This window comes from Hesperophylax consimilis, chromosome 1 (assembly GCF_061612785.1).
Source record: "Hesperophylax consimilis isolate HC1 chromosome 1, BYU_Hcon_1.0, whole genome shotgun sequence".
Lineage (NCBI taxonomy): Eukaryota > Metazoa > Arthropoda > Insecta > Trichoptera > Limnephilidae > Hesperophylax > Hesperophylax consimilis.
In genome coordinates, this window is record NC_142836.1 from 2,599,614 (window position 1) to 2,626,404 (window position 26,791).

General features: G+C 35.9%; 2 protein-coding genes across 2 annotated transcripts; both read right to left on the minus strand.

Moving 5' to 3' along the window:
* Positions 1 to 399: 399 nt before the first annotated feature.
* On the minus strand, positions 400 to 6,225 carry ScpX (Sterol carrier protein X-related thiolase). The gene is made up of 2 exons (XM_089637868.1): positions 4,760 to 6,225; positions 400 to 4,067 (listed from the first exon to the last, which is right to left on the minus strand). Exons 1-2 carry the CDS (start codon positions 5,864 to 5,866, stop codon positions 3,570 to 3,572), a joined length of 1,605 nt encoding a protein of 534 aa, XP_089493994.1. The 5' UTR covers positions 5,867 to 6,225; the 3' UTR covers positions 400 to 3,569.
* Positions 6,226 to 19,005: 12,780 nt separating this feature from the next.
* Positions 19,006 to 24,100, minus strand: LOC149426119 (glutathione S-transferase-like). Its single transcript, XM_089635804.1, has 4 exons — positions 23,922 to 24,100; positions 22,393 to 22,560; positions 21,854 to 21,996; positions 19,006 to 19,233 (listed from the first exon to the last, which is right to left on the minus strand). The coding sequence occupies exons 1-4, from the start codon at positions 24,055 to 24,057 to the stop codon at positions 19,066 to 19,068; spliced, it is 615 nt and encodes a 204-aa protein (XP_089491930.1). The 5' UTR covers positions 24,058 to 24,100; the 3' UTR covers positions 19,006 to 19,065.
* Positions 24,101 to 26,791: the final 2,691 nt, after the last annotated feature.

Sequence of the window (26,791 nt, forward strand, 5' to 3'; positions counted from 1 at the left end):
ATAGCCAGTCTAGGACCTCGGGATTCGCCCTGTGGACTTCATCAATCCCGCCGGGAAATGCATGCAGCGAGCATTCTTTGAGCACATGTTCGGTGATCTGCACCGCACCGCATTCACACATCACTGATCCTTGAGGCACCATCTGTGAATCACATGGTCACGGCAGGTGTGGGAGGACCTTATACTATTGGTGGCGGACCAGATTATACGAGAATGTACGAGGCAGTGAGAAACCAGGCTGTCTCTCAGTGGAGTCGTGCACGAGATGGGCATTTCTCACGTTGGTCGACTGCCACTCAAGTTTCCACCTATCTTCTGGAGTGAGAGGTATTCGAAGAAGCCTCTCCTTCCATTTTGAAGGGTTTTTTGAGCCAATTTTCAATAAAAACAAAAAATACATCATTTTCATATAAAAGTTTTATTCAAAATAGTTAAACATACATAACGTATTATCAATAAACATATTTATTGCATACATAAAACCATTATAATAATATCTTGAAGCTACTGCGTTTCTTGGTGTAGCTTCCTTCAAACAAAATTTTATAAAATCATCCCAATATATTCATTTTTTTAAAATGCCAATATTTTTTGTTCATTAAACATAACAACTTATTATTTTAAACCCATAATAATTCATATTATACCCATACCACCTTCAATATTAATATTCCTATTTTACTTGTAACTTAAGTATGAAAAATAAATGTATTTTTGCAAGTTATTTACAAGGAGCAGATCTGAATAAAGATGGAACGTTATTAATGAATTAATGTGTATAGGTTTCTTCAGAGCATAAACTCAATCATACGAATATGTAATAATTACAGTGAAAATCATTTAAGAAAAAAATATACATCGGCAACGATTATAGTTTTGGTAAAATTGTAGAATTCCGCTTCAATCTTAATATGCACAAATATTATTTGAATAACCCTTCGTGTCAGCTTAATGACTTACAAGTAGCAAATATTTAAATCGGGGGAGATGGAAAAAGATATATTAAAGTTACAATTTTTTTAAATCAAAGTTTGTTTTTTTGATCATTTGATCTTGGCATTATGATGCGACCTTTGCCAGAAAGATCTGTTTCATTTTAAATATGCACAAATTAATTAAATAACCCAAACTAAGAACGTAATAAACTATTTTGTGCATGTTTTCCCTTATGTAAATACCAATTTCTTCTGTTTCTTGTACCTACTAATTAAGTTAAAACGAAGTGTTATATTAATAATTTGCGCATATTAAGATTGAAGTGCAATTCTATTTTACCAGTTTCTTTCACTTGTTATTTTTATTACATTTTCTAACGCTTAGGTCTACACCTGAAGTTAAACACTAGACACATGACATTATTTCATGGTTGAACTTGTATTTGTACTTGTACCCTCGTATTCTCATTTTCTACCGATTTACAACATATTTCTCTTTAACATTTAAAGTTCCTAAAAAAATACATGTTATTTTTAAGATAATATCTAAACTTTTGTAATGCCGGAACGGTAATTATACGAAATCCCCTCCACAGAAAAAAAAAATGCAAAATTGCTCCGAAAATTATTAAAAACATGTTTTGCTGTAATATGAACGAAATCACATTGTATCTTTAAATGCAACTAAAGCATTTGTCGAGATATTTTTGCTCTATTTCAATCAAGTCGTGTTTTATTAAATATTTTCACCATTTTCACTTATTTATTATAGTTTTTTAATATTAGCGCGCTCCCTCTAACATTCGTATTAACATATCTCCCTTTCAAATCATCTTTGAACGCTTACTGCGGGACCTCAAGTCTTTCACATCACAACATAGAAGAGAAAAATAGTAGGAATATGAAAATTAAGATATTAACTCAAAACACAGGGACATGGATGTAGTGTGCTGTGGCATGCGATTCATAAAGGCTTGAGAAGGTGTGCGTTCCCTAAGTAGAATAAACCATAAAAAAATAATAATCTAGTTACATACACAACATGAAAAGCCCACGTTGTGCTATATCGGTCACCATCTGAAATGTCCTCCTAAAACTCGTTCTATCTTTTCTATTATGGGCAGACATAATATAAAACAGTTTTAGAAAGAGAGACACCAAGCTAACTCTTTGAATTTAAATATTCCCTCTTCTTTATATAAATAGAAGATTATCTAGACCCAGGGGTTAAAGGGTTATCTTGCATAAATAACAGTCATTTAATTCAGTATTTACATTAAATTCCAATTCCAATAAGATATAGGACTTGAACTAATGCAAATAGAAAAAAATAAATTTGTGGTATCCTGTGCAATCAAAATGTTTTCAAATAAACACAAATATTTTATCACATATCACAGAAATTGCCAACTTCTGCATGTACAACAGTTCCAAGATAACAATCCTTTAAAAAGTGGTATAAAGTCATTAAATGACTTTATACCACTTTTTAAAGGTGTGTTGAATTGTCATTGTGTTGAGATATCTGGTTACAACTGCAACACACCTAACAGACTTTATATAAAAATTCCTTTCTGCTGGAAAAAACCAAAAATTTAATCGGATGGAAAATTTCATCAAATGTTTTCCGATGGATAAATTCAATGTGATTCTTCTAACAGGGTTCAGTTCAACCATAACAATTAAGTTTATCAAGAAATTAACATTAAATAACGCTGACCTAAATATGTTTATAGATCTTTGTGCTATGTACATCGCTTTCATGCGTAATAAACCCAAATAAATAATAATTAAGATATCGCTGGAATATTTTATAAATAGAATATAAAAAATACGTACATCGAAAAAAATTTATGATACAAATGAGGATGTTTCTCAAATTAAAATTAGTGCCAGCAGGAATCTAAAAATGGTCGATAAGTGTAATGTCGATATCTGTGTAAATAGTAATTTGTCACATTCCAGGAGACAACACTGGTGGCAATTTTGCACAATCATGGTGATACTATAATAATATATTATAGGACTATTCACATACAGTGAAAAAATCTGAATTAATTTCTAATGATTATTACGACTGTCAAATGACAACTATAATAATCATTGATGGATTTTCAGAGATCATTTATACAGATTATAAAAATGAATAACAACTGCCCTTATCATTTTGTTGTATGTTAATTCTGGCCAGAGATAAAAAGCCTAAGATTACTGATTGGTGTAGAAATATTATGTTGTTTTGTTTTTTTAAATACTTATTTTCTATTTTGCAACCTTAAAGAAATTGTGGAATTTTACCTTCTCGCTGTAATTCAGGTATAAGAGGTCAAGGTATATGTATTGATATGGATAACAGAGCAGGTGAGCCACAGTAACCGGTGCAGTATTGTATTACTCCTTAAAATATTCCAATCCTCGGATTACCTGTTTTAAAGTACATCTAAGAAAGATGATTGGTAGGTCCAGTAAGATAAGATGTTAATGTCAATTAACAGTACAAACAAGCAATGATTGTAAACGAGAAGACAGATATGACATCATCATGGTTTATAAATTGTTTCGAAAGATAATATGTAATTACAGTTAGATAAGCATGTTTTTTAGAAAAATATTAATATTTCAGTTCAAAGTATTTTACAATTTGGCTCTCAATTCTTCTATTTTGCCGGCGGCCGACTTCTGCAAGTCGGTCAGCTTCATGGCCAGCCCCATGTTGCCCTGCACCTTGATCTTGCCCTGGAAGAAAGCCTTTTGAGGGTTCAGTTTTCCCGATATGAGTTCCACGACATCGCAATCATTGACCACGAAGGTGACGTCGCATTTCTCCGTTCCGTTGAATGTCACCTTCCCCTTGCCCTCCTTGGCGTTGATAACCCAGTAGCCCTCCGCACCCCCGGGACCGTTCTTCACCTTGAATCCGTAGATGCCTCGAACCTTCTCGATGAGCTTTTCTTTATCCTCGTTCATGGCGACCTCTAGGATTTTCATGTACTTGTCTGCCTTGAACCCGTCGGGGCTGCCGGTTGCGAGCTTGGAGACTCCCGGAGAAGGGAAGCCCTTACGGTAGAGTGCCACTACCACGGCCCCACCCAGTCCCAGGTTGTGCTGCAGGCCGAGGCGCGCGCCCTTTACCTTGAAACGATTTAAAACACTACATTAGCAACAGAACTACAAACTATGTATACATCAATGTCTAGATCAGATTTCAAGATAGCAGGAAACTAGACTCCTATTTTGAGTGTTTCTAAAAAACACAGATATTGCAAATCTGAATTTTTACAAATTTATTTCACAATACAAAAGTAGCATATTTGCAGATAAGGACTTATGTCAGGTGTACTGTATATGAACTAGTGATTTGCTGCTTGTTGGAATTCTGCATTCATTGTAATAATTAATTGCTGTTCGTCCATTGCTTGCAATATGTAAAACTGTTAATTTCAGACTGGCGTAGCCACAAGCATGAGAGTGAACTTTGACAATGCAAATTCTTTTACCAATTTGTCGCTACCAGAGTGTGAAGTCCCAATTTCTTTCTTTCAATTTGATTCATACAAAACATAAAGCATCGCAGACTGAATGACCTTGAGATGAGAAAGGTCGCAGTGCACCTTTATAGCTATAGTTAATTTATTGAGTTTGCTTTTTGAGAAACTAACGACTCATATTTTAAAAAGACAACATGAGATAACAAAGAAATAAAAAATATTTATTGCTGGAATTGTTAAATTCTATGTGCCTACACATAAGATTAGAATTGGAAGCTTGCTGGTAGCCAGAAAAAGATGAAATATAAATGCAAAGATAAGGGAACACAATATTACCTGTCGGGCTTGAGCGTCTCCCCGCAGTTGCCACACGAGCTCGGAGCACTGCGCCAGACCCGTGGCCCCCAAGGGGTGTCCCTTTGAGATCAGTCCTCCACTGGGGTTCACCACGTACTTGCCCCCGTAGGTGTTGTCGCCTGCGTCGATCATTCGCCCTGCCCCGCCCACGGGGCACAGCCCCAGGGCTTCGTAGGTTAAAAGCTCGTTGGCCGAGAAGCAGTCGTGCAGCTCTATGACGTCCACCTGCTGCGGTGTGGTGCGCGTGTTGGCAAACAGCCTCTTGGCCGCCAGGGCCGTCATGTCGGAGCCCACCACCTTGATGTGGCTGTCGGACAGGGACGAGGCGGGGTCTGTGGCCATCTCCATGCCGAGGATTTCGATGGCACGAGACTTGAGGTTGTTCTTCAGAACAAAGTCCTCGCTGGCCAGGACCACGGCGGCAGCTCCATCGCTGGTGGGGCAGCACTGCAGCTTGGTCAGGGGACCAAACACTTTGGGAGAGTCCAGGATCTGCTGCAGAGTGTATACATCCCTGAACTGGGAATAGGGATTGTTTACAGAATGTCTGTGATTTTTTTCAGCAATTTTAGCAAAGTGTTCGGGTTTAGTTCCGTACTTCTTCATGTGCTCGATGCCGGCATTGCCGAACAGTTGGGCGGGAACGGGGGAACCGTCCATCCCAGAGAGGTCGATCATTTTCTCAACGTGTTTGTCGAGAGGATTAGTGCGATCCATGAATTTGGAGCTAAGAGAACCTCTTTCCATTTTTTCGAAGCCTAGGGCTAAAACGCAATCGTTTCCAGCTTCCACGAGCTGTTTAGCCAGGAATAAAGCGGAAGATCCGGTTGCGCAGTTATTATTAACATTATAAATGGGTATACCTGTCATTCCTACTTCGTATAGACATCTCTGCCCGCAAGTCGAGTCTCCGTACACATATCCGACACAAGCTTGCTTCACGCTTGTGTAAGGAACGCTCGCGTCGGCTAAAGCCTTCGTCACGGCCTCTTTGGCCATATCCGGATAGTCGAAGTCATCTCTCTTCCCTGGTTTTTCAAATTTTGTCATCCCAACTCCGATCACGTAAACTTTTGGGATCGCCATTGTAAAATAATACGAAAACTCTTACGAGAGAATTGCACTTCGCCGTCCGGTGAATTCGCTGGTATTGTGAAGATAAAGAGTGGCGCAAGTCAAACCGGTATATTAATGGACTTTACACCTCATTCGAACCACTAGAACGGCGAATCGTGCGATTGTAAAATTATGTTTACGATGCGAACATCAAATATACGGCGTACATTATCTAACACTCACGTCTAAAATCGATCAATGTAACGTCAAAATGGCATTTCAGATAGTATATAGATATACAAACCAATGTAATTTGACCCCAATGTCAGTGAAACGTGAATAAAACAATGCACGAAAAGCAAAATTGACCAACTTTAATGACAAATGACAGTCGCATAAATATACCCATAAATATACCACTCTCTAGATCGATATCTTCCGGCTTTTTGTATCCAACAGAATTATACAGTACTTAAGCACAGATATACAAGCAGTACCTACCGTGCGGAGCAGAGCAGTAGACAAGGTAGAGGAAACTCAAGGCCATTTAAAAAAAGATGCGACCATAGACAACATTATTGCTCTCAGCCTACTCTATTCACTCACTAGCCCAAAAAAACTATTATAAAAATAAAAATGTCCTTGAAGCAGAAAAATGTCGAAATGTTTTCCAAGGGCAAGGTTCATCTGACTAAGAAAATAAACTTTTACAGTGCATTTCCTTAAGATGAAACTTGTTAATCTGAGAAGAAGACACCCAAAATGACAAGAAATTTGCTAAAACACTGAAGAAAATTTCCAAAACATGATTGTCCGACAGTACGACGAAAAATTCCGACATTTTTCAGCCTCATGAACTCATGGTTACATATGTTTAAAAATCTTTAATTTCACCAAAACAATAAGATAATACAGGATAACACTAATCAATAACATGAATAAGTTTATCGATATAATAAATAACATTTATACGTTGTGGAGGAAGACATATGTCAAGTATCAAGCATTGTTCAAAAAACCGAACGAATAACCTAAAACTGTTAATTCACTTTAAACTTGAACTTACGTAGGTAGGTTGAATATAATATGTTTATAACTCGCTAACACTATACTGGCTTATATTGTATTTTTATCACGAACAACTTTAACACGCAATATTTTCGACGGAAATGATAGTATTTCGGCAGCAAATGACAACCCGCGTGTATAAATAAACCACTGTCATTTTGTTTGAATGATTTGAAAACTGTCAAACGGCATAATTCCGGCATCTCTTTCTGTTACACGAGTCATTATGGTAGAGAGCGAGAGATCAAACCAATCCTTCTGTTCTCACCAATGAGATCTGAGCTTTTAGCCATATTATTCGTTTTCTATAAGAATTTTGAGGTGGGCGTGGCGGTTTCAAATGAGTTTCATGGCCAAAGCTTAGTTAAATGCCCCTGAATATACCACTCTCTAGATCGATATCTTCGGGCTTTTTGTATGTAACGGAATTATACAGTACTTAACCACAGATATACAAGCAGCATACAAGCAGTACCTACCGTGCGGAGCAGAGCAGTAGACAAGGTAGAGGAAACTCAAGGCCATTTAAAAAAAGATGCGACCATAGACAACATAATTGCTCTCGGCCTACTCTATTCATTCACTAGCCCAAAAAAACTATTATAAAAATAAAAATGTCCTTGAAGCAGAAAAATGTCGAAATGTTTTCCAAGGGCAAGGTTCATCTGACTAAGAAAATAAACTTTTACAGTGCATTTCCTTAAGATGAAACTTGTTAATCTAAGAAGAAACCCAAAATGACACTGAAATGAACTGAAAAAAAGAAACCAAAATTTGCAAAAACACTGAAGAAAATTTCCAAAACATGATTGTCCGACAGTACGACGAAAAATTCCGACATTTTTCAGCCTCATGAACTCATGGTTACATGTTTAAAAATCTTTAATTTCACCAAAACAATAAGATAATACAGGATAACACTAATCAATAACATGAATAAGTTTATCGATATAATAAATAACATTTATACGTTGTGGAGGAAGACATATGCCAAGTATGAAGCATTGTTCAAAAAACCGTACGAATAAACTAAAAACGAATAACCTCTCAATTCACTTTAAACTTGAACTTACGTAGGTAGGTTGAATATATGTTTGTAACTCGCTAACACTATACTGGCTTATATTGTATTTTTATCACGAACAACTTTAACACGCAATATTTTCGACGGATATGATAGTATTTCGGCAGCAAATGACAACCCGCGTGTATAAATAAACCACACTCATTTTGTTTGAATGATTTGAAACTTTCAAACGGCAAAATTCCGTCATCTCTTTCTGTTACACGAGTCATTATGGTAGAGAGCGAGAAATCAAACCAATCCTTCTTTTCTCACCAATGAGATCGAGCTTTTAGCCATATTATTCGTTTTCTATAAGAATTTTGAGGTGGGCGTGGCGGTTTCAAATGAGTTTCAAGGCCAAAGCTTAGTTAAATGCCCCTGGACAGTCGCTATCAGCCATAAATAAACCACTCACCAGCCATCCATAAATAAACCAACAGCCATCTATCAGCTATCATAGATATTTAGTTTCTCGATGGAAAAGCGAAATTAAATAGTAAAAGATTACATCCACGGGGAAACCCGAATGGCATTTTTCTATTGCCATTCTGGAAACTTGAAAAAAATTAACACGGAACGTACCTATCGATAATTGACACTGCCATACAAATTTAGTAATTGAGAAAGTAAATAATCGCTATTAAATGAAGAAAATGATTTTGATTTTACACATTTATTTTTCATATATTGTTTTTTATGTGACACACAAGAGCGCCCCTGTCTGTGTAATGGGACTGGGACACGGTCAAGCGGCTTGATCGCAAGCACGTAGTTTATTGTCTATGGCACTTTGTGTCAAGCATTTTGACCGTGTACCAAAGCTGGCTTGCAAGCATTGCGCAATTCTACGTGCTTGCGGCGGGGCTTTTTTTTTTTTTTTTTTTTATTCTTTATTTTGGCTTTCACCCATTGAGAGTGATCTTGGCCATACATTACAACATTTTTCTTATTAATAAATACAACAAATTACAGGATAAAATTGACATGATTGACAAAACAACATTGATAAAACAACATAACATAAATAAACCAAACATAACATAAACATAACATAAACATAACATAACATAAATATAACATAACATAAGCATAACATAACATAAACATAACATACTTAAAATAAACGGTACACAGCTGGTAACAGTAGATTATCACAAAATTATAAAAATAGGAACCTGTGTACAATATAAGTGGGCGCTTTTCGTTATTAAACCAAAGATTTTTCTAAAATTAGTAGCGTTTTTTAAAAATAGAATTATGAAATGGGCAATCTTATAAACAAACACAGCATATGGGAGTAAACAAATGTGATTATAAAACATAAAGAAAAACATAACACAAACATACTATGAACATAACATAAACATATCATAACATAACATGAACATAACATATCATAAACATAAACCTACCATAAACATAACATGGGTGTAACATAAACATAACTTAACAAAAACAATACAGAGCTGGTAATAATGGGTAATTACAAAATTATAAAAATAGGAACCTGTGCACAATAGTAGTGGGCATTTTTTGTTATTTAAAAGAACAGATTTTTCCAAAATTAGAAGCATTATTTTTTTTAAAACAGTTCTATGATATGAATATAAACAAATACAATAAAAGGATCAAGAAAAATATACAAATGCATAAAGAATAGTGTTTTAACTCAGTCAAAATATGCAGAGTTGGGATTAGTAAAAATAGATGAAAATAGGAACCTGAACAAGTGAATACAAATGAAAGTGAAAGAAATTTGGTTTATATTTATTATTATGGTCAGATATTAAGGCCATTTTTATAAATAAATTTTGCCAACAAATGGTAAATTTCAGGAGTGTTTAAACTAAGGAGGCAGGGAATACTGATAGGCAATTTAATATCAAGTTTTACCAATTCATGCATGAAGTTTGGAAATTGGTCATTGATAGGACACTCAAAAAAATTATGGTCCAGAGTATCCTCTGACCCACAATCACAGTACGGCGAACTGACTATGTGGAACCTGGCAAGATGGCTAAGACAACAAGTGTGACCCAGCCGCATTCGGGTTAAGGAAGAAATATATTTTTTAGGCATGGTAGTGTATTTGTGAAACCAGGGCTTAACAGGAATAGAAGGTTGAATTAATGAGTACTGGTGACCTTTTATCAGAGAAGATTTTTTCCATTCAGAAGACCATTGGAGTTGGTACTTAATTTTTAGAATAGGGAAATGGTCTCTAACCGGAATAGGGATATCACTTAACGGACCATGGGCAGTGGCTTCCTTAGCTATATGATCAGCCATGTCATTCCCAGTAATACCGAGGTGTCCCGGTATCCAGGCTAGGACCACTGATGCATGAACCAGTGACATGGAATGCAGTAGGTTCCTGATCGAGCAGATTAGAGAGTCGCTACTGGAATTGAGTGGGGATGCGCTTATTTTTTGTAGTGAGCTAAGCGAGTCTGAAAGGATGAGTGCGTTTTTAATATTTAATGATTTGAAGAGTAGAAGAGCTTCTATGATAGCTATGCATTCTGCAGAGAAAATGGAGCATTCTTTGGGAAGTTTGTGTGGGAAACACAATTTTCTGTGAGGAACATAGACACTGGCCCCGCAATGGGAGTCCTGACTGAGTTTGGAGCCATCTGTGAAAAATTTTATGTAGTTTGGCCAGTTGTTTTCAATAATTGTGTTAAATTCTGCATTATTTAATTGAGTTGAGTTTTTAATGTTTTTTTTACTTATTCCTATAAATTGATGGACCTTCGGATAGAAAGTAAGGCTTTCATAGGGGTATGAGTATAAGGGAAGAGATTCATTGAGATAGGTGTTTGTAGATAAATCCAGGAAAGAGTTGTAGCAATCATAAAAAAGGGGAGGGGTATGATTTTTCCAAAAGTGATTTGAATTAACCTCATACTTTAAGGATTGAAGTATAGGAATCAAGGGATGGGATGTTATTGAACATGTTTTGTAAACATATTTTTCTGCTAGGCATCGCCTTCTTATATGTAAGGGAGGTTCGCAACATTCCACTTGCATTGCGTTGATTGGAGAAGATTTCATGGCTCCTAAGACAAGGCGAAGTGATTTTGACTGGATTTTATCTAATTTATGAGAATTTGAAGTGGACATTGGATCAAACAGACAAGATCCGTAATCGAGATGGCTTCGGATGAGGGCATTGTATAGAAGTTTTAATGAAGCTGGGTGGGATCCCCACCACACTCCTGCTAGAAATCTGAGGGGATTGATGTTGCTTTCACATTTTGTAACAACGTGATTTATATGAGAGTTCCAAGTAAGCTTGGAGTCCAAAAACATTCCAAGGAATTTAACTTCCTTCGAGATAGGGATCACTTCATCGCCAAATATTACCTGAATATCCGGAAGCTTTCGTCGACGAGTGAAGATGACAACTTTGCTTTTGGCAGGGGAAAGTTCAAGACCATTACTATTTAACCAAGCCAAGAGTTTTCTAAGAGCCTTGTTAATTGCTGATGCTGCGATGAAAAGATTGGCGGATATTTTGTAAAACGTTAAGTCGTCAGCATATTGGAGTATGTTGCACATAAAATTAATAGATTTTTCCAGATCGTATGTGTAAATATTATACAGAATCGGGCTTAAGACAGACCCTTGCGGGAGTCCTTTGAATATTTGTCTTATGTGGGGAGAGGATTCGGATCCATCTACAAAAACAGTTCTTTCGGAGAGCAAATTCATAATGAATTGAACCAATTTAGGAGGAATGCCAATTGCCAGTAACTTTTCTTTAAGAATGGGTATATTTACATTGTCGTATGCTCCACAGATGTCTAAAAATACTGCAATACAATATTCGTTTTTAGATAACGCTAATTTGACATCTGTAACAAGAGAGGAAAGGTTGTCAAGGGTACTTTTACCCTTTCTAAATCCAAACTGGGAAGGGGGAAGAATATGATTTTTCTCTACAAACCAGTCTAATCTATTCTTAATCATTCTTTCAGCTACTTTGCAAAGTGTTGAAGAGAGAGCAATCGGTCTGTAACTTGAGCCTAGACTTGGATCTTTGGTACTTTTGCAAATGGGAATGATTTTTTGAATTTTCCAGTCCGGGGGAATAATACCAGAGTCCAGAAAGATATTGATGAGAGAGAGAAAGTAGGAAAGGGAATCGTCATCAGTGTGGCGGATGAATATGTTCAAGATTTCGTCATTGCCCGGAGCCGAGTCTTTTAGGTCTTCCGTGGCTCTTTTTAACTCGTCTATGGAAAATGGAGCATCTAGCCAAGATGAAGAATTTGGGAAGTAAGATAAAACAGGCACTTCGTCAAGATTAGGTACATAAGGGGGAGCAATTTTGTTAAGAAAGTCAGAAATCCAAATACCAGAATTGTGAGATGACTTCGGCAGGGAAAAGGAAGACCTAAACCTGCGAATCATGGACCAAACCTCCCCCGCCGGAGTAGCAGGGGATATATTAGTGCAGAAATTACGCCAGCTGTTTTTTTTTTTAAAACGGAATGTACGTTTAGCAACAGCTTGGGCATTCTTGGCTTTCAAGAAATTTTCCATTGTCATCTGTTGGCAGTATATCTTATTGGCCGCTTTCCTCTCCTTCAGCACTCGAAGGCATTCTTCATCCCACCAGGGGGGAGGGTGAGCCTTCGTGCTTACAGGGGATGATTTGGGAATAGACTTGTCTGCAGATTTTAGAATGGAATCAGACCAAGATTTGTAAGAGGAGGTGCAGTTATCTGAAGAAGGTGTAGGCAGGGAAAGGGTGTGACCCTGGACAGATTCTCTGAAATGGCACCAGTCGGCTTTTTTTGTGATAAATTTTGGCTTTCTTTTAAAGAGGTTAGTATTTAACCCTTGAGCCAGATTTATAATAATTGGATAGTGGTCACTGCCGCAGGGGTCTGATGAAGTTCTCCAGGAAATTATTGGATATATACTTGGGGAACAAAGAGTTATATCCACCGCACTAGGGCTCTGCCCAGGTTGACTTAACCTTGTTGGGGATCCGTCATTTAGAAGGCACATGTTCAAGGAGTCCATAAGGTCAATTATTTTGATTCCTGAGGGATCCGTTGATGAAGAACCCCAGAGAGGGGAGTGGGCATTGAAGTCACCCAGAATGACCAGGGGAGAAGATATTTTTCTAAACATGTTGGTCCATAATGAAATGTCAAATGGGGTAGAAGGGGGAATGTAGAGGGATACAAATGTAATATTAGAGACAGTAGCTGCCACTAACTGGAAGGATGAATCTGGGGGTTTAATGGAAATAGGGGTGAAGGACAGGGAGTTTTTGATTAGAAGGGCTGCACCACCCTTCCCATCAATGCGGTCGTCCCGCAGACATTGGTAGCCACTCACCTTGAAGAGCTGAGACGGTTTAAACCAAGTCTCAGAGATGGCAGCAATAGAAATTGTGTGTAATTGTAGAAGGCGGATGAGGTCAGCCTTATTGGAGAAGGCGCTTCTACTATTCCACTGAAGAATCCCTGCTGTCAGGGCAGCCATTGGAAACAAGAGAATTTAAGGAGGAGAGTAAAGAGGCAGCGTTGGACGGTAGGGAATTATTGTTATTAATTATAGAGATCAGTAACATGATGAGAGTTTGAATAATATTAGAATTGTCATTAGAAATTATGTTATTTAGAGAATTGCCATTTGAATCAGGGATAAAGGAATTGCAGTTCGAAGTATTGTTGTTAGGAAAGACGGCATTTTGTGGAAATGAGGAGCTGATGTTACCATTTGGGAACAAGAGCTGGGAGTTATGGCCAAGATGATCGTATCCGGGGGTTTTAAGAGGACGAGATGCAGATTTTGTCATTACAGTCTTCCTGTATGACGAGTTTGGAGTAATAATGTTTTGAGTTAACTGGGGTTGAGAGGCGACTTCAGCAAAAGATTTTTTAGAGGGAGCTATTATTTTAGAAGCGTGGAAGTATGATACGCTATTGGAAGCCATATAACTTTTAATGTTTTTTTGGCGTGAAAGTTCGGGGCAGGATGGATTTATGGCTGTGTGAGAGCCTGAGCAGTTGATGCAAGTAGGGGGATTGGAAGGGGAGGGGCATTGCTCTGCTAAATGACTTTCTGCACATTTAAAGCAGCGAGGAGAAGAACGACATGATAGCTTGGAATGGCCAAACCGACAACAGTTAAAGCACTGAATTGTCGGGTATGAATAAATTTCCACTGGGAGAGAGTTGTGGAAAAGGTACACATGAGAGGGAAGAGATTGGCCTTCAAATGTAAGAACTACAGTTTGGGAGGGTTTCCAAACTATAGAATCGGAAGTCCTATCTTTATAATTCAGCCGCCTAGTCTTTAAAACTTTCCCCGAAGATGCTGGGATAATAAGTTCCGTGATAAGTTCTTCCTCGGATAGGTCTGTGGGGATACCTCTCACTAGACCCATGCGGGAGACATTGAATGAAGGGATGTAAGCCTTGTATTTTTTGGCAGAGAGGTAGTCAATGGAATTTATAAATTTATTGGCATTGAGTGCAGTTGTGAACTCTACACAAATGCGGAATCTTCCTTCCGATCTGATACCACCTGGGGAAATACCAAGTGGTTTTTTTCCTACAAATTTTCCAAAATCAAGGGGATGCAGTGAGTGGCCTTGTGTGTTGTTTTGCACATACACGATAAAGGGGGCTTTTGCTGAAGTCGGGTACAGTGAAGCGAGTGGAGGAACGACAGTCTCTACAGGAACTGTAACCTGAGAAGATTCCTTTTTCGGAAGAACGCTAACTTTTCGTTTTTTGGGAGTAGAGGAATCAGTCATTATTTCAACCTCGCTAGCAATGTCATTATCAAAATTAACAGGGTCAGGATCAGGGGGGACGGGATCTGGTGGTTTTTTACCCATGGCAAAGGCCATTGGGGCAAAAGGAATGTATATTAATATAAAATAACACTTACTGGACTTGGTCAGCAATAAAGGCACTCAAAGAGGACAAAAAATATAGTTTTAACCGAAAAAAGGCAATAAAATTAGGTTTTTTCGTATTCGAACGGAAAAAAGACAAGTGAGTTCTTCAACTGTCAAAGTTCGAAATTTGTCAAACTGTCAATTCGAAACTGTCAAAGTTCGAAAGCGGCGGGGCTTGATGCGAATTTATATTTTTGTGGGAATAGACAAACGACAATAGACAAATAAATATCACGTATCATAAACAATGATATAAATTGAATAAAATTGTTATAAAATAGGTACTTAGTTATTGTTTTTGTGTTCAATTTGTAGAAATCCATCTAATTTAAAAATTCTGGAAGTATTTTAGTATTTTTTAATAATTATGACAGCGGTTTTCAAGGTCATTAATAATCAAACTGTAGAATAAATAATTTTCTGAATTTTTCAATGGAGAAAACATATTTTTTGTATGAATATCGCACAAGATATTCATACAAAAAATAGCTGTAGCCTGTAATACACTTTGCAAATGCTCATGGGTAAAGCGGTACTTTAACTTGTACCATTCTTGACACCAAATTCGTTTCTTTTTATTATTTTATTCAAACATAAAGCTAACGTAAGAGCCAAGAACGCTTTGTCTTTGACAGATTCCATTTTGCCGCGAGTCACGAAATGACAGGAAGGCATAGAAGTACATATACCTACATAGACCACCACGAAATCACAGGAAGGCGTGGCCATGCTTGACGGAGAGGCTTGATGCGGGCTGTCAAGCCGCTAAGCATAGACAATAATAGACAACAATAGACAACAATAGACAAAAAACTACGTGCTTGCGATCAAGCCGCTTGACCGTGTCCCAGTCCCTTATAGGAATGGTAGTTATTTCGCCACCCGGTTTGGCAGTGTTGTGACGGGGGTTAAGGTAGGGGCTGTAGGAATGGATTTATTAATACGGATCTTAGAGAGACCCGGATTATATGAAGAAGGAAAAACACATGCTGGTAGCTCGTTCCACAAGCGAGCCGTCTTATACAAAAACGAGTCGAAGAAGCGGCCCATTCTCATAAATCCAGCGTCAATAGTAAAAATAATAATATTTGGATGATTTGTATAGCGCCGTTTTGTGAAAAATCACCTCAAGAGTGCTGTAACGGGTGTTCCATTCGTGTACGTTGAGTTTCATTCACGTGCACCGATGTACCGGGGTCAATGCTGCTAGCTCCTTAGAGCAGGCTCCATTAAAATACCTGTAGAACAGACTCAGCGTTTCCATACTAGAGATGGCATTCGGACCGCTCTCCTTTGCAGAATCAAGTAGGTTTTTCATGAATTGTTGGGCTCCAGCCCAGAGGTGGCTCCCAAATTCAATTGTTGAGCATACTTGAGATTTTTATAGGGTTAGCAGCTGGTTACTATTGAAGAATCTAATATCCCCCAGTTTGTTGGAAGCCAGATTTATTCGGGCTTCTATAGAACCCCGATGCTTGAGCCCATAAATGAACCACTCTTGAGCCGATCTGATATACATTTATTTTTTTTTTACAGTTGTTATTGCCAATTAGTTTTCCTTTTTTCTGTAGTTATTATATACAATTGTTTAAGTACAGCGGAAATATTTCACTGGTATGTAACACTGTAGAAATTAATTACGGCGAAATTATTTATACCTACAAACGTATATTTTCTTACAAAAAACAAAATTTAGCAACGCTGTTATAATTTTGACGGTTGGCAAACAACTTGAAATAATGTATAAAAATATTATGTAATTTTTATTATGTCAAAATCAGTTTTCGTTTTAATCCCCTTACTTAAAAATAATACATGACTGCATTACTTAGAAGAAAATAGTTAGAATAAAAGATATACATTTGTTTTAGACCACTTTGATTATAATATTTAATGTTTAAATAACAATAATTTTTCAGAGTTTGCTAATCATCTTATTTCCACCAATCATACATAATATTAATAAGGACACAGGAGTTAAAATTCTTTACCGTAATAATAAAAGCAAAAGATTAGATAACTTAGAAGCCCTTGAAATTAAACAAATCCCCAAATAATAACGCTAGTATATAGAATAACCAAATTAATTTATCGTTTAGTCCCATTCCAGATATATTTGCAGTAAATCGCTCTGTTATTGCCGGAATTCCCACAATTACCCGTCCCCCTTTGACCTCCCACTCTAACACATAAATTATATTTTTTGTGTATATATCTTTCAATATTTTGTATTAGTTTTAATAGAGTGGTTTATTTATGGTTTTAATATTCTCCTGACGAAGGAAGGGTGCTTCCGAAACCGGTAGAGTGCAATTAAAATTAAAGTGGTCCAAAACAAATTTATATCTTTTATTGTAAATTATGACGAGCCACAAAGTAAATGCTTATTACAAATATGAAAATAGTTAGCTTCTTACGGAAAATTGAGAAAATCTAGCCCCAGTCTTGTAAAAACTCACCTGTACTGATCGCGTTTTATTACTTTTTAGCACTACCAGCACCGTGAATAGGAGCTTTTAGAAATACAATATAAATGAATAACATTATCAATATCTTTCATGGGTATTTGTGTAGTGGTGTTTTCATTGCAGTAAATACATATTCGGATGATGAGTGAGATCATTTTTTTTAGAATTATTGGTAATGGCAATATTGAAATCGTCTTTATCATTCTATTGTCAGTTGGACGTAGTTCTGCAAACTGGGTCCAACCCACACGAAAATAATTTTGAGATAATTCACTTTTAAGGAAAAGTCGGATATAAAAGTCATGTGTATTTATTTAATTGTCCTTATTTATGTTACTTAGTGGAGGATTATGTGTTATTTTGATATGTAATTTGTAGGATTTACTAAGATGGAGGAATAAAGAAATATTTATTAAAATTGGCGTGGATCTTTTTAACAAAATGCTACTTTGTGGGTGGAATCCTTTTGACAAATGGGTACAGATGTACATGATAAAAATATATGACTGAAAGCAATTACATTTTATGTCTTTTTAATTAGAAATATCAAAGAGGAAGATTTTAATGTTAAAAAACAAAAAAAGTTGCCAAATAAGTATCAAGTTCACATCTTCATCCATCATTACTCTTTATCCGCGATATCAAAACCTGAACTGCTCGAAAATCCATCAGCATCATATTTAATAGAGTTTTTTAATCTATTTTGTAAATTATTGAAACCCGATTACAGACCTTGGTAATATTTTACACAAGCAAAAGTTTGTACTGAGATACTATATAGGCTTGATTTAATTTGTAGAATATGCAGAAAAAAAACTCCTCAGTGGTATAGTAAACTAATTTTCGGACTTTTTGTGGGTTGGATCCAGTTTGCAGAACTACCTCCAGTTGAGAGTAGTTTGTTTATGGTCAGTTGTCATGTGAGAGGGTGAGACAGGGTGAGATGTTTGTTTATGGTTGTCTATTCCGTCATGCACCGTCATGATTCTGTCAAAATCAGCAGTGCAGCGGTGCAGCGAGATGGCACCGAGAATGTTTATTTATGGGGTGCAGCATGCAGCACATTCATTTATGATGCAGCAGCTGACAATATTTTTTTAGCACGAAAGCACAAATGCGTATTATGAGTGGTTTATTTATGGGCGTATTGGAAAATGTGTTGCGGTGAAAATAGGCGAATTGGAATAAATGACTTGTCTTCGGTCTCCCACTACTGTTTACGGTGATGGTAAATAATGTCAAAATGAATAGTCAATATTTATTAAATCATGTCAGGTAAAAATGCGATAAAATTGTCGAATTCCGCTGCAAGCTTAAGTTAGGCGACACATTTCGCTACAAGCATCATGGCTTGGTCTATTCAGCATGTCGCTCTCCATACACTACCAATGGGAATAATTACTACAAGAATAATAACTATATTAATAATTACCACAAGAAATAAGTCACTAAAAGTGTCCTTGGTGGTTGGTTATCTAATGAACAGTTCCCAGAGCGACGGTACCCATAACCGTCTCCCTAATTGTTTAAATCAAATACTATAGGTAATATGGTTTCAATTCCTTGCGACCTCTAGTTCTGGAGACAGAGGATTTAATGCTCTACCGCAGAGGTCATCAGGATTAAAAAAAATAAATCGTTTTTATATAAAAAATATAACTATTTATTTATAAAGTATTCAATATGAGTGTGAGTATGTTTAAAATTCTGTAGCGGGTGCTGTTTCGTACCAGGCCTTGATCTGTGGCAGGGCCAGCACCTTGGCCAACAGAGCCTTGAGGCCGGGGCTGTCCGCGGTGATGTCCTGTCGGGCGATGCGGTTCATGTAGTCCGCTGCACCCGCGAACCAGAGGTCCACCCAGGTCAGCTGCAAGTCACAACACGTAACCAAATGTTAAAGCGGTCATTTTCAAACAATATGCCAGGAGGATTTAAGTATCATTTTAGGTTATCAAAGCTTTTTATTTTATTACTAACTTGTGAAAAATCACGGGATAGTCAAAGAGACGCTATTGCGTACTAATATCTCATTGAAACGAGTTCCACCATTATCACGTGAGAAGCAATACGTGGAGACCGGATTCGGTAGTTTCCGCTCGTTCGCTGTTAGAGCGTTGGGAACGTTGGAGTTCAAATTGGACTAATTGGAGGTAAAATAATGGAACGAATTTTTACCCTTCTTTTCTCATCTAAATGGGATAGTAGATAGAATTCTCGAGGAATCAGTTCCAATTTTAAAAATATAAATTTAAATATTTTTCTGTTAAAATAATATATTATTTATTGAATTCTCAAAACACACTTTTCCACTTTTGAAAATAAATATAATTTTAAACAAAAATTCTAGAGTTCACTGAACCGGAGTTACACATAGAGGCATAACCGAAATTAGTATTATTATACCTGGATTCCACACAAGATTTCCAGACTTTTTTATTATTGAAAATGAATATGGAACCTAAAATTATGCCTTACTTTAATAATTAAAACAGTTGTTTAAATTTTTCAAAACTCCATAGATCATGATTAAAATGATATTGCGAGCTGAAAAGTGTTGCATTGGGCTAAAATTCCGAACAGAAAAAACTGTCCAAATTTTATGACCCCACATCTTCACGTTCAAATGTTTTTGCTCCTTCGAAAAAGATTAATGATATTAGGGAAAGCGTGTCGATAGTGCCGACCCAAAATTTTCATTGTCTGCCAGCTGATTCTATTTTCATGATAACTTATTTGTTTTTGCAAAATTATGTTTTGTAAATTACCAGATAATATATTTATATGTTGAAAAAATGGTATATTATCTAATCTGTCATAAGAAGTTTGCCCCCGGAATAGCAAGAAATGATTTTTTTATAGTTATCTATATGGATACAGCGGCACTCAAGCGATTAAATCGATGTGTTCTTATATCATTAAAGAAGATAATACTGATAAATCTAAACAAAACATTAAACAGAACAAGACACAGAAAAAGATAATGGTCACAACTAGGAATTGAACAAAATTGAAAGTTTAGATTTATTAATATTATCTTATACTTCAATGATATATTACATTGATGGTATAATTTTCAAAATAAGTTAAAAATAAAAAGTTGTTCCTCAATATATTCTTATTTAATTTTCAAATCTTTGGAGTAAATTAACAGGATCGACAAGTTTAATAATGACTTGAAGATTAAAAATTATTTGTAGCAATTTGAGGTATCACTTGATTATATCGGTAACCGGATAAATCATCACATCTTTAAAAAGTTATATAAAGTCATGGAAAGTGATGAAACAAAAACTTTATTAACTGGGTTAAGTAGGTTAGGTTGGGTTAATTTTTTTTTTACATCGTTTCTAATGACTTTATATCACTTTTTAAAAGTGTGTTGAATTGTCACTGTGTTGGTTATCATGGAACCGATTATATCATAATATGATTATCACAATATTATGCATGTTATGACCACAAGATTTTACAATAATAACGCATGATAAAGATTGAAAAATGAACTACGATAAAAATAACATATAGATAAGGCAGAAGCCTTGATAATATACATGACAAAAAATATTAATAATAATCAGTACTGTAGATCATATTGATTTTTCAAGCAATATGACACACCTATTTAGTATACTAAGAACGGGTTGTTTCAGAGAATTTGAACAATTCATCAGATTTCAAAGTTGATTTTGAAGTTCTATTCAAGCTCTGTTATTTTTGCGAAACAACTGGCCAATAATTTCATAATAACTGAACTTGAACAGAACCTTCACTGAACTTGAAAATCAACTTTGAAATTTGATGATTTGTTCAAATTCTGTGAAACAACCCGCCCTAAATCTTTGTGTATGTGAAGTGATTTTTTTGCGAAATTTCAGAATAAAAACTTTATTTATTATTGGTATTTTTCATAGAATAAAGAAGCAAGAAATGTCAAATGGACGTGTTTCGCGATCTAAATATTTGGCCTTAAATTTCACCATGATTACGAAATTCAAATGGGATAAAGATCTACGATGTCAGGCAAGTGTAAGTGAGAAAGAGCACATGCTAAATGGTCCAGAACCAAAAGGTTTGAAGTCAGTGGCGATATTTGTTTTCATTCAAATTTGTATGGAAGGCACTTTTATTCTATGATATTTTTAGTATTTTAATAAAGTTTTAAATAGACATAAGTGGGATATCCCTGCGCTTAAATTATTATTTATTTAGTAAACTGTTCAGGGGGGTATAAATCCAATTTAAAATTGGAACCGAAATATTGTGACGTCATATGATTGCTTATATCCACCAACGAAAAACTCTGAAAGTTTATTTCTAAACTTTCAGAGTTTTTCATTGGTGTATAGTACAATAAGTAGGCTCCGAATGAGAATTTTACTGTCTATATATTGGCATATCTATATTTTTTTAGGACCAATTTGTTTCATACAAGAAGCCCGAAGATATCTATCTATTGAGTGGTTAATTTATGCTACTGTTGTTTTTACCTTTCCGAGAGCTAGGTATCCATTGTTTTCTGCAATTATCTCCTCCAGCTTCTTGAGGAAGAATGGGATGGTTTCCTCCTTCAAGGAGACATACATCTTTGTCTTAAACTCTTCATCAGTGTTGTAGTGGACCACCGCTAACTCTGCAGATAACAAGATCATATTTAAATGTTTTTTACCATTACTTTTTAGCATTTCTGAAAGTGAAATTTTATAAGATTCAGGAGGGAAGGGGAATTTATGTCGGTATTTATGCAGGATCTTACTAGTCCAGCAATTACCTGCAGGAATCTGCGCACATTTTGAATGACTAACTATGTTCTATAAGGCCATGCGCATAACAGTTTGTGTAAGAAAATGTCACCTTAATATCACGTTGCTATGCGCAACTTAATATATACTGCAACAGATTTTGAAACAGTAACGAAACCATTGCCGTGACAAAAGTCAAGTTTGTGGGCATGACCTAATATATAGTATCATTTAGGTTAGGTTAGTACTGTTGATACAGAAATATGTATTTTAAAGTTAGAACTTACTGCTCCTGAAGTCCTGTAAGATCTCAACGACAATATCAATCTGTAGATCTTCGAGGTCGTTAGAGCCAGCGAGGGCGACTTGTTTGCCGAGATAACGGCAGAGGGGGATGGTCTGATGGAAGACTTTGCCGTCAATCTCCAGAATGGGTATCTGGCCCATGGGGGTGGCTGCAAGGGAATTGTTCCTTGTTAGGTAGAGAACAAGTTAAAAATGGCAACGCCTATTCATCTAGACTAGCATTCCAAATATCAGTAAAAAGTATGTATTTATTTATTTATTAAGACATACTCAGTACAATAAGATACCGTTAAGGATATTTTTCGTTATTACATAGTTGTAGTACCTATTACGTATGTCCATAAAAAATCTTTACATAATTTCGTCTAAGATTGTTATAAAAGGAAGAAAGTGTGTGGAGAGAAATAAATGAATTGATATCAAGTATGTATGTATTATATTATATCGGGTGGCATTTTTGGTTTTCGCACACAGGGGCCACTCTGTGGGGCCCTGTGTCACCGGTTTATAATATTTTGGTGAGAATATTTGTTTAACTATAATTTTTAAAGTTTGAAAAATAATAATAAATAGGTGTGTAAATTTTCTGTTTTTATGAAAAATGCTAATTTCGGTTGTCTGTGCGTCCTGTGTAACTCTGGTTCAGTTAGCTCAAATTTGTTTTGAATTTATGTGTCATTTTCAAAATCGAAACTGACTGTGTGAAGAATTCAGACAAACGAAAAAGTACGGAAAATTATTTTAATTTAGCCTTTTTCAAAATTTGCACTGATTTGTCAAAAATTCAGATTATCGTGTGATATTTCATGGATTTTTGATAGTTTATTAATAAAACAGAGTTGGTTTACAAGGTTCCCGTGAGCACTCTCCCCATTGTGCTATAACCTATTCCTTTTCATAAAGTTCACTGTTCTTAATAATAATAATAATAATTGGATAATTTGTATTGGGCCGTTTTTGTGAAAAATCACCTCAAGGGCGCTGTACAATTTATTACGAATTCCTAGTCGCTATCTAATTTTACTATTTACAAACAGATACAGAAAAACATACTCACCCGGCTGGTCACTTCAGATAAACACACTTTTATTAAAAAGTTTACGACTTTGCACGCAAAGGACACTATAGTAAAAACACTAGACATTGATTTTACAATTGCTATTTTACCCCCTATTAGCAGAATTAAGAAAAGTTTTTAATTTATCTTTACAAAAAAATAAAACTTCATTTTTAATTGGAGTAATACAATTTATTTAAATCTTGCTTGTACTCTTTGTTTAAATCTTTAAATTTATTTAAATCTTGCTTGGACATATGATCACATTATATTCATAATGTGAACTTATTCCATATTATGCTGTCTCAGTTACAGTCACAAGGAGGAAATCCAAAATTGGTTTTATTTTACTATATAATACTTATGTACAAACTGATTAAATGTAAACTGTCGATTTCCCGAAAATGAATAAATAAATGGTGTTTAAATGGAGAAGGAAGTTTTTACACTTACATGCCTTGAATTTGGGCCAATCCTGAAAGTTGATACGTACATCTTCAAAGTCAATCTTGCCATAGGCCATCAGCAGGCGCATGGGTTCCCCCAGGGCCTTTGCGGGGAAATAGGTCAGACGGTACTTGGGGGCCATGGTGTTGTTTGCTGGAGGTACTGATGGCAATTAATAATTACTACTTTCCTATTTAACCTCCTATCTGAAAGATTTATAATCATTTCAGTTAATCTTAATTTCACAGATAAGATCATTGGAAATTATTTAATAGGTACTTGAAACCACCTAAAATAGTTAATCTGTAATGGTGACACTACACAGAGGTCAACTTCGAATATTTGGACGAGCATGTTCAGGGGCCGTTCGTGCCCGGGATTACTCCGGAGGCGATAAGTCACATCCGGATCAAAGGAGTTGGCCCAACTCGCACGAAACAGCCCTCTAGACATCAGTCTGCGCTTGGCAGGCACTCAGACACAGACGTGCCATTATTATTATGAGAGAGTGGTAAAAAAATTATTTGAAATTATTATTTTTTTAACTTTATGAAGCGGAACTAATATAATGGAACACGAAGCAACGCTGCGCAAAAACAAAGTGTCATTACATCATTATCTCTAAATAGTATAAAATAAAGTAGCTACCCTCGTCTGTCTGTGCGCTTAGTTCTTCTAAATTATGCAACGGATATTGACAGGGTTTTAACTATCATTTAGATAATTTCTCCCGGAAAGTTTATATGTATAATACATGCAGAGATGAGCTTTATTTCAAATAAATCCATTTCAAATGGAAATGCAAAATGCAAAATGGGTATTTTCCATTTTGCATTTTAAATGCTTTTCTCTAAACCATTTTACATTTTAAATGCTTTTCTCAATGCATTTTCCATTTTAAATTCTTTTTTGCAACATTCTTCCTACTATTTCCACTCATATTTTTTTCATAAGCCCCAAATATCAGTCGGTCCTCAACTTCGCTATGAGAGATAGTTTACATTTGTCAAGTTGCTCCCTGGTAGGATCCCTGGCAATTGAGTGATACCATTACAAAAAATACTGATTCAAATACTGAACATGGGGCCATGACGCTGTAATATTAAATTAGATAGCAGTTTCTATGTTTTTACATTGGCAACATTAGTCCCGCGCAAATTTTTTGTTGTTTCATAATCTGTAGTCGTGGTGTTTTTGGATTTACCACCATGTAATATGTTTGTTTTACATTAATGTCCATTATTAAATGACAAAATTGTTTAAAAATTCTATAATTATTTTAATTGTTTTGACCTGAGAAACCATTTTGCAATGCATTTTGAAAATAGGTATTTTGCATTTTGCATTTGAAATGCTTTTCTAAAAACCATTTTGCATTTTGCATTTTCAAATGGAAAAGTTTTGACCCATTTCCATTTTGCATTTCAAATGGTTTTGGGTACCCATTTTGCACATCTCTGAATACATGCATGTTATATTTATAAAAGTAAAGAAAAGTCAAAGTTTTGTAATCAAGTAAAAAATATTTTTCGGTGCTTACATTGCTAACGCTGGCTAAATCTTGTGAGATACATCAAAATAATATACTATGGATTTGTATAGCTTAAAAAGGTTTACAGAAAAGTCCCCAACGTTATATGTCTATCTCATAAGAATAACTTCCAACAACGCCGAGTACACGTCAACTAGTCAATTATAAGAATTCCCTCTTACAGGCTTTGCCTTTATGGGATTTTATGCTTACTTTAATTTTTTTTACATATTACTTTGATATTTTTTATATGCAGTCCGTATTGAACTGCATATTTGTTATAATAATATATATAACAATAATAATTTTGCCGTCTATATAATTCTACATAATAATTGTAATCACTGATAAGATACAGTGCGGCTGCAGCTATCAGTTCGACGAAATGCCCACAACAGATGACAGGTTTTAACTTACGCAACAAAATCATCATTCGGCATGTGACATAATACTTAAGCTACATGAAACAAATTGTTCAGGAGAGATTAAAAAATCACGCCACATATATAGCGTAGTCCTAGGAAATCATAAACTCGTTACATATTGTTCATAAAAACTAACATTTCAACAAATATTCTACATTCTATGGAAGAACATAAACAAAGACAATGTTTTTTTTAGGAAAATAATCTCCCTCAGATCTTATGTCACCTTTGAGGATTCTTTTTGTAGAGTCTTTATAAGGAAAGGAAGGAGACAAATTTTGGTAAAGAAAATAGATGAGGGGTGGGTAATTGTGTCCAGGATTGACGGGTGTATAAATCCACCCCTCTCACTGCAGTGTAAGGCAATGTGTCAAGAGAGTCCGGCCAGAGAGGTCAAAGGGGCTCCCAGGGTCTGCCTGTCATGCAGTTGGTGAGCAGAAGCATCCACTGCTGTCCTGAGGTATCGGTTATCCAATAAGTGGTTCCCGGTGTGGCAGTACCCATACCCGCCTCCCAAATAGTTGTGAATCTGATGACATTATATTATGCCATTGTTGCATGCCGAATGATAATAATAATAATGTTTAGATGATTTGTATCGCGGTGTAAGATTCAATGATGATTTCGGAAAATACACACTGCCCATAAGTTTTATATATCTGACTTATTTTTTATTGCAAAAATTATTAGTGCTATTACCGACAGCTCTGATGTATTTACTAACTAGGTTGTACTGAAGAACAATAAATTATTTCAGATCAGGAGGAGGATTCCCGTTCTTCATTCCTAGCCAAGGACATGTCCCCAATATACCCATCCCCCTCATTTCCCCCTTGGCATATACCAGAGTGAGTGAGATAGCCACGTAGCATAAGGACATGTCTTTAGCCAAGGATAAAGAACGGGGATTTGACTCCAGG

Bases quoted from the DNA above. Each gene is read 5' to 3' on its own strand.
- LOC149426119 (XM_089635804.1), bottom strand. From the start codon at position 24,057: ATGGCCCCCAAGTACCGTCTGACCTATTTCCCCGCAAAGGCCCTGGGG. The intron at 22,561-23,921 runs GTAAGTGTAAAA...ATTCCCTTGCAG, and splicing joins TTGGCCCAAATTCAAGGCAT to CCACCCCCATGGGCCAGATA. The intron at 19,234-21,853 runs GTAAAAACAACA...TGTGACTTGCAG, and splicing joins GATACCTAGCTCTCGGAAAG to CTGACCTGGGTGGACCTCTG.
- ScpX (XM_089637868.1), bottom strand. From the start codon at position 5,866: ATGGCGATCCCAAAAGTTTACGTGATCGGAGTTGGGATGACAAAATTT. The intron at 4,068-4,759 runs GTAATATTGTGT...AATCGTTTCAAG, and splicing joins GAGACGCTCAAGCCCGACAG to GTAAAGGGCGCGCGCCTCGG.